Here is a 7814-nt window from a genome sequence, read left to right on the forward strand (position 1 = left end):
GTGACCCTGAGCTACCTCTTCACTTCCTGTGCCTCAGTTTCCCTATCTGTGAGTGTGGCTAATGAGGGTACCTACCTTCTTGGGTCCTTATCGAGGATTAGATGAGTTAACATTTGTGAAGGGCTTAGCACGGTGCCTGGCACAGTCAGTGCTCCGTGAGGATTTGGTAAACAAAATAAGATGTAGTCACTGTTGTAGTGGCTTAGGGGAAACCACAGACACAGTGTAAGTTGGCCAGGCATCTGCAGGGGCTCCCCACACCTTCCTGGGGCATGGATGGAAAATGAGACCAGTGGGGAGGGGGTCACCAGTGGAATGGGCTCCCCTGAGGAGTACGGATGAATGGAGTCAGGGTCTGCGGTGGGAAGGCTGCTTCCGCCACTGGGCCCGGGTCACCAAGCTGGTGATTTGGAGGGAGGGAGGCAAGGAAAGGGGTGTCTAGTTTGTGGGAAGAGAATGAATACTTAAATAGATCCCTAAACCTTCCTAGCCAGGGTGAGACCTGGAGCTCCCTGCACTTGACTCCAAGTGCCATTGAGGAGCTATCCCTGGGACTCCACTGGCGGGCAGGGGAGCAGATGCCAGGTCAGCAGTGGCGTCCGTAGGGACACGTGTCCAGAGCAAAGGTCCCAGGACACCCGAGTTTATCCCCTAGAGAGAGGAGACCCAGAGCCGGGCTGGGAGAGGGTCCCTCTTAGGAAGGTGAGGGGGCAGGGCAGGTGCCGTTCCCCCTCCCCCACCCCCTTGCTCTCCACAGGATGGAGTCATAGAGTCAGGTACTCTCCACCTCCAGTGTGCGAGAGGAGCCCGGGGCTCAGGGCCAGGATCTAGCCCCGGCCCGCCTCTCGGACCTGTGCTCTTTCTCTGCTCTGGGCTACTCCAGCGGCAGTTGCTGCCAGCGGGGGCTTCAGTGTACAGCTCCGAGCAGCGGGGCTGGAGCTGGGACACTTTCCCCTGCCGTCCTCCACCTCTGCCACTTCCTCCCCAACACCCACGGCGGGGGTGGGGGGGAAGTGGGCGGGGGGGGGGGACTGGTCGGAGGGCCCCAGGAAGAGCCTCTCAGACTCCCTGCTAACCCATCCCCCAGGTAGCAGCCAGAGGCGCGGGAACAGAACCTCTTTCAGCTCAGCTTTATGGACTTAAGATTCACACAGGCCCAGACCCTGCCGTGCACAGCAGCTTCACTGGCGGGGCCAGGGCCAGTGGGCAGATGAGGGAGGCAGCTCCCGGCATGGACCCTGGGCGTGACCACCGGAGCAGCCGCCCGTGTGCCAGGCCCTCCAGGGGCAGCCGGGGCTCTGAGAGGGGAAGCCCCATTCCTTAAGTCCCTGGCCACCCCACCTAGTGGCCCCGCACTACACAGACTCGGAGTCTAGCCCCGGCTCTGCCTCCATCTCGGGTTCCGAGGGCCCAGTCCCTGGGCTCGGCACCTCCGGGGCTTCGAGGCCACGGGGCTCCTCGGCGCCAGCAGGCAGGGGCTCAGAGTCCACTTCGGCCTCAGCATCCTCCGTGTCGCTGGCCCCGCCCTTGGTGGCTGGGCTGGGCGTGGCGTCCTGAGAGCGGCGCAGGCAACACTTGGTGGCGATAGCCATGAAGATCCCGGCCAGGGCCACCTCAGAGCCTGCCAGGTAGAAGATGATCTCGTAGTTCTTCAGCGCGTCCACCAGGCGGCCTGCGGGGAGGGCGGATGGGGAGGTGAGGGCCTGCGGGGGAGCCCGCCCTTCACACATACACCCACACCCTCAGGTAAGGGCAGTGCTCTTGGTGGGCTCATGGGTAACACACACACATGCCCCAGTCTTTGTTCCCATTTTACAGATGCAAAAATCCATGAGGGTTCTGCCATTTGAGATCTTAAAACTGTCACTTCACCTCCCTGGACCTCAATTTCTTAAGTGATATGGGGCCTTTGGTGAGGCAGCACTTCACAGTTTACAAGGGACCTCCTGTCCTCGGGATTCCAACCCCACATGTACCCTGGGACTTGCCCAGCTGGGGATATTTGACCTGGGAGTGGGGAGAGCACTGGGCTTAGGCCTGCTCTCCTGGGGGCCCCCAACTCTTGTTCTTTCCACTTAACCTCCTTGGTCTTCAGGAGCCTGGCTCGGCTCTCCCCCCAACCCCCAGGCCTCCCCCCTCCCAGGAGGCCCCATGTACCCAGGACTGAACAATCATTAGCATGGGGGCTGGGGACAGGGCTTGTAGAACTCTTGTTTCCGTCTGTGTATTTTCCAAGTTTTCTATCACAGGTACATGTTACTTTCATACTCGGCAAAATCTTTTAATTGCAACTATTTCCCCTGAAGTGTGGTTCTTCAGTGGGCTCCCCCCTCTCTCGGAGGCATCCTTGTGGCTGTCCACACCAGGCTGTGACCCCTCCGTCTGTATCTCTGAGGCCTTGGGGAGGTTCCCTGGAGTCCCCCAAGCCAGCTGCCCGCCTGAGCCCCTCTGAGCAGTACCCCAAACTTGCCTTCCTGACCCCTGCCCAGCCAGCCAGTCTCGCCCCTTCCACACACAGCCCTGTGGTGTCCCTCACCTTCTTCTCACCCCACGTGCCTTCTCTGCCTATTAGATCCACCCCAGGGTCACACAAGAAAATGGAAGATGGGTCCCTGAGCCTCTGGCTGGTTTTATAGCTTTTGGTGGTTGGGCTTGGGGGCTGCTCACACAGGGGTTCAGGTTCAGTGCGATTCCCACTGCACTGAAGTGGAAATTCAGGGTCAGGTGAGATGACAAAGCTTGATGACGGCACTCAGCTAGCCCAGCCCTGGAAGGATGGGCAGCTCACCTCATCTCAGGTGCAGCCTGGGCCCTAGCGAAGGCGGCCCCCCTTATTGCTCTGTCCTACAGCCTGACGTCAGCTCTCTCCCGCTCACAGGCAGGCTTCCTGCTGTTTCAGGGATAACCTGACAACCCAGCAAGACCCTAATGTCCCCCACCCCCACCTTTCTGATCCTAGCTCCTGCCTTACTTGTATAGGAACAGTGTCCCCCAAACACTCCCTGTGCCCTCTCCTGGGGGGGTCCTGCCCTGCCCCGTGAGACTGCCTTCAGGCCAGCCCCTGCAGGAAGCCTTCCCCTACCACCTCGTCATGAGGATTTCCTGTGATGTGTAGAGCACCCAGCAGGCAGTGTGCACAGTGGAAGACTCCGGCGCCCTGCCTCTCTGTGAGCGTAATGAGCCCTCCCACTCTGCTCCTGGTTCCCCAAGGACGCTCCCTATTCCAGTCACCCTTAGAGGCTGGGGAGACTAAAGCACTCAGATACAGTGTTTCAAAGGTATGGGCATTGAGCACCGGGCAGGGCTCCACTCTGCTTCTGGGACTGCAACCTGTACTGGGCCTCTGGGCCTCAGTTCCCCCACCTGCAAAAGGAGAATACGCATCTGCACTTCACAAGGCCTTTGTGCCATCTGCTGGAGATGAGCCAGTGGGCCAGCTACTATCCATGTTGGGTTCTTCCTGGCACATTTCCTGGCTTTTTTTCCATCCCCACCCTGAGCTGGTGGTACCGCCTGGGGGGGAGGCTAACTGGCCATGGTAAGGGGAGTCTACCCCACCGGGCTGTCTCTCCCCCTCCCCACCCCCCATGGGTCCCTTCCCCGCTCTCATCCCTGGACGTTCCGTCTGGGATAGGGAGGGGGCTTCCCTTGGGCTTAGGGGCACTAGGCCGCGTCACCCTCTCCTCCTGTGGCACGCACCGGCAGAGGGCGGTCCGATGAGCACAGCCACAGCCTCGAGGAGTAGCACCAGGCCCAGCGCACTGGGGAATCGGGGCGCACCCACAGCCGCCATGAGCACCTCGAACTGCAGGGCGCCCACCATGCCGTAGGAGAGGCCGAAGGCGACGCAGAAGGCGACAAGGGCGCCGTAGGTGCGCGCGCGCGCGCTGCTCAGGTCCGTGAGCCCGTTGGCCATCAGGGCCAGGCTGAAGAGGTATGCGACGTGCGGCCGCAGGCGCGCCAGGCCGGCCAGGGCGCCGCAAGCCGGCCGCGCCACGATGTCTACGAAGCCCACGATGGACAGCAGGAAGGCAGCCTCGGAGTCAGGCACGCCCGCGTCCTTGGCGTAGTTCACCAACAGGATGGCGGGCACGAAGAGCCCGAGCGCCATCAGGAACTTGGTGACGGCGTACACGGCGAAGGCGCGGTCGGTGCACACGGTCACGTCCAGCAGGCGCCGGCGGGTCCGGCCACCAGAGGGCGCCTCGCGCAAGCGCAGTCCCGCACTGTCCGCCTCCGCCTCCCCGGGAGCGTCGCCCGCGCTGTTCCTGCGCGGCCGCGGCCCGGGTGGCGGCCGCATGACGGCGCCGCACGCGCAGCAATGCAGCAGGAGGCCGCCGAGCAGCAGGAAGCCGCCGCGCCAGCCGAAATGCTCGAGCAGCTGCTGGCCGAGCGGCGACAGCGCCGACAGGAACACGGGGCTGCCGGCCGCCGCCAGCCCGTTGGCCAGAGGCCGCCGCCGCTCGAAATACAACCCCAGCATGATGAGCGACGGCTGGAAGTTGAGGGCCAGGCCCAGGCCTGTGGGCGAGGCGGTGCTGTGACGGGCTCCCCGAGGGCGCCCCCACCCCAGGCCCCGGCGGGAGGGAGGGGCGAGGTCCCGACAGGTTGGGCAGACCCCGGGGTCGGGGGTGGGAACGGGGCCGAAGGACGAGGACCGCCCCTCGTGGGGAAACTGAGGACAGGAGGTCTTGCAGCAAGGGCTGCTGACCCCCACCTGCACCCCGACCCCCACGGGGAGGAGAGCAGTGGGCGCCCTCACCTGTGAGCACCCCAGCTGTCAGGTATAGCTCCAGGAGGCGCGTGGCGAAGGATGCTAGGACCATGCCGGCCGAGGCCAACAGCCCACCCACCAGCATCACCGGGCGACAGCCAAAGCGGGTCACGAGGATGCTGGACACCGGGCCTGTGGGCAGGGCAGGATCACCAATCAGGCTGGACCCCTCTCTGGTAGACACTCCAGGCTTTGTACCTCCCAGCCTTGAAAGACGGCTTGAAGGGATGAGGTCACCCCCGGTTCAGAGAGGGCAGTGTTGTGGCCAAGGTCAGGTAGTTTGGCTGGGACAGACCAAAGAGAGCCATATGGGGGGATGCAGGGGAGGAGCCTCTACACTGGTCCCCAGCCCTCCTGAGAACACGGAACATAAAGCAGAGGGGACGGACCCCATTCTCTTTATTACCTTCACAGCTGGAATCACAGCTTGAGCTGCCTTCCTCCCCAGGCTTCCCCCATCCCTCACCTCCACCCCTCCACGCTGCCTGGCCAGGATAACTCCAGCATCTCCCCCACTCCACAGGTGGTTAGAGCTTTGGGATTGGGAATCTTATTTAGATCTCAGTTTTCCCACCTGTAACATAGGCGGGTGTGGGTCTTTTGACAGAAATGGAGGGGCCCTTCCAGCTGGCCAAGCTTGACAGGTCAGCCACCTGGGTGCGGGCTCCACCTCTGGGCGCTGCCACCCTCCTGCCCTCTGCTCCCCTCTCTGGTGCTAATGTTTCCACAGGAAGGAAGGGGTTTCCATGCCCGCCCCGAGGGGCCTGGGGGAAGATGCTCAAGGGGTCGGGTGTCTCCTGGTCCCTGATCCCGATCCTCAATCCTGGGCCTGGGGGAGGAGGGAGGGATCCGCGAGGGGGCGCTGACCTGTGCCATAGAGCATGGCGAGCATGATGGAGGATACCCAGGCCGTGTCGCTGTAGCCCGCTCCGAAGTCGCGCATAAGAGCGCGGAAGAAGACGCTCACGGCCTTGGGGAAGCCATAGGCGAAACCGGTGACCACGAAGCAGGCGCCCAGCACGGCCCAGCCCCAGCCGCCGTCTGGGGGGCCGGGGCCCCGCCGGGGGCCTCTAGTGCCCATCGTCACCGCCTCTGCTGGAGGAGAGGGGACAAGAGGGAGCGGCGAGGGTCTGTAGCCCAGACAAGAAAGGGGGGATGGAGACCCTGGTGTGGGGAAACAGGCACGGGGCTACCCACGGGGCCCTGCTCAGGGAATGGAGCCAGGAGGGGAAACCAAGGTAGGACCTCACCCCGAATCTCCCCTCCTCCAAGGGGCGTGAAGGATGAGGGGTGGGGCGTGAAGGATGAGGGGTGGGGCGTGAAGGATGAGGGGTGGGTAACAGAGTCGTTCCCACCTGAGTCTTAACTTCAGGAAGACTCCCTCTGGAGGACACTCCTTGCCCCTCAGGACCTAGTATTGTCAGGAGAGGGGGTTCGGATGAGTGGGAAAGCCGACAGCCAGTGTGTGACTGGAGGCATGTGTGGGGACCGGCAATGTCCCCAGGGTGTACATGTGAGGGTCTCAGGGCAACAGAACAAACAAGGTGTGGGGTGGAGGGGGAGACAAGTGCCAGCTGCAAAATGGGTGGAGTTCATTTTCCTCCTTGGCCTTGGGGTATGTACCTAATTTTTCTCAGTGATCAGGAATGTCTATTGTCATTTAGAAAATTATGAAAGAAAAACCAAAACATGTTGTAACAATATTAGCCTTGTCTCAGAAGCCAAGGGAGCTGAGTTCCAATTCATCCCAGCTTAGCCATGGATTTGCTCCGTGACTTGGGCAGCTCCCCTCCCCTTGCTGAGCCTCAGTTTTCCCACCTGTAAGGTGGGTGACTGAACACCCCAGACCAGCTGGGGATCTTGGTGTGTGGGGGGATCAGATCTCTGGCTCCACTGGACAGATGCAGACCTTTGAGGGGGCACTGGGAGAGAGACCCTCTGCCCTCCAAACCCTTAGCAGCCCCCCAACCCCTCCACATTTCCAGAGCTCCACCCAGGGGTTCACACAGCACCCCCATTGCCCCCATAACAGACCAGGAGGGGGGCCTCACAGGCAGGATGGAGCAGCCCACAGCTGGAGCCTCCCTCCCTCCTGCAACCCCTCTGTGCTCGGGTCTCCCGCCTGGCCTTGGGCAATGCCAAGGGCCCCGTGGGACTCTGCCCCTGGCCCACCAGGACCAAGTTCTGGCTTGGTCACCACAGCTGCAGCCACCTGAGGACCAGGACAAGAGGTGGTCCCTGACAGCCGTCGCCGCACACTTACCTGAGCCGTCCCGTGGGTTTGGGTGTCCAGCCTCGCATCTCCTGAGGCCTGCAGGGAGGGGCCGCCCCACTGGCTCCCCTGTGAAAGCCTAGCCCGATGGGGGCCGCAGCTGAAGACTCCCAGGCTTCCTGCAGATCAGCCACTCAACAGCTCGCGCCCCCAAGCCTGGGGCTTAGTGTTCCCCACCCCCATCCCCTCTAAGAGGCTTTCCGCTGGGAGGGGAGAAGGACCAGGCAGCCACCGCAGCACAGGGCCAGGCTGGGCCACATGGTGGGGCTCCCTGTCCCAGGCCCATCCAGGGAGAGCTAGAGATAAGGGGGCCCCTTCACCTCCTGGAGCTTCGGGCAGAGAACACAGAGAGCCCTGCCCTGGGGGGTCCGAGTGGTACAAAGGGCACAGCCCTGCCCTGGAGAGACCCCACCAGCCCTAATCACCTCAACTCCTCGCCTGCCCTCCGCCCCCAGGCCACATTCCAGGAGGGGCCTCCATGGCTTTCCCCTGGATAAGGCTAATCCAAGCCAGAGCCTGGGACTGAGGGGGTGGGGATGGGTCAGAACAAAGGGTGCTGTGTCCCAGGGCACCGGAGGGTGACTTGCTGATGGTCCCAGGCCTCAGCCACTGCCATCCCTCTGGCTCTAGGGAACCCACAGCAGAAATGAGCCTGGGCCAGAGATGGGGGGATACAGCTTGCAGGAGTTAGGCCAGACCTAAAGACTTAACTTAAAATGAGGGATGTGAGGGGCTGGGAGTGAGTGAGGCCTCCCAGGGAACTGCCGG

General features: G+C 62.5%; 1 protein-coding gene across 1 annotated transcript; it reads right to left on the bottom strand.

The window, feature by feature from the left end:
- Positions 1-1130: 1130 nt before the first annotated feature.
- SLC16A8 (solute carrier family 16 member 8) lies at positions 1131-5855 on the bottom strand. The gene is made up of 4 exons (XM_036866506.1): positions 5642-5855; positions 4763-4906; positions 3700-4521; positions 1131-1672 (listed from the first exon to the last, which is right to left on the bottom strand). The coding sequence occupies exons 1-4, from the start codon at positions 5853-5855 to the stop codon at positions 1356-1358; spliced, it is 1497 nt and encodes a 498-aa protein (XP_036722401.1). The 3' UTR covers positions 1131-1355.
- Between the last annotated feature and the right edge of the window lie 1959 nt (positions 5856-7814).

This window comes from Balaenoptera musculus, chromosome 10 (genome assembly GCF_009873245.2).
Source record: "Balaenoptera musculus isolate JJ_BM4_2016_0621 chromosome 10, mBalMus1.pri.v3, whole genome shotgun sequence".
In the NCBI taxonomy this organism is placed as follows: Eukaryota; Metazoa; Chordata; class Mammalia; order Artiodactyla; family Balaenopteridae; genus Balaenoptera; species Balaenoptera musculus.

What these genes read in the sequence shown, in the direction of transcription:
- SLC16A8 (XM_036866506.1), bottom strand. Translation starts at nt 5,855, where the DNA reads ATGGGCACTAGAGGCCCCCGGCGGGGCCCCGGCCCCCCAGACGGCGGC. An exon ending in CGCCATGCTCTATGGCACAG is followed by an intron (nt 4,907 to 5,641) that starts GTCAGCGCCCCC and finishes CCCTGCCCACAG; the next exon opens with GCCCGGTGTCCAGCATCCTC. An exon ending in GACAGCTGGGGTGCTCACAG is followed by an intron (nt 4,522 to 4,762) that starts GTGAGGGCGCCC and finishes CCTCGCCCACAG; the next exon opens with GCCTGGGCCTGGCCCTCAAC.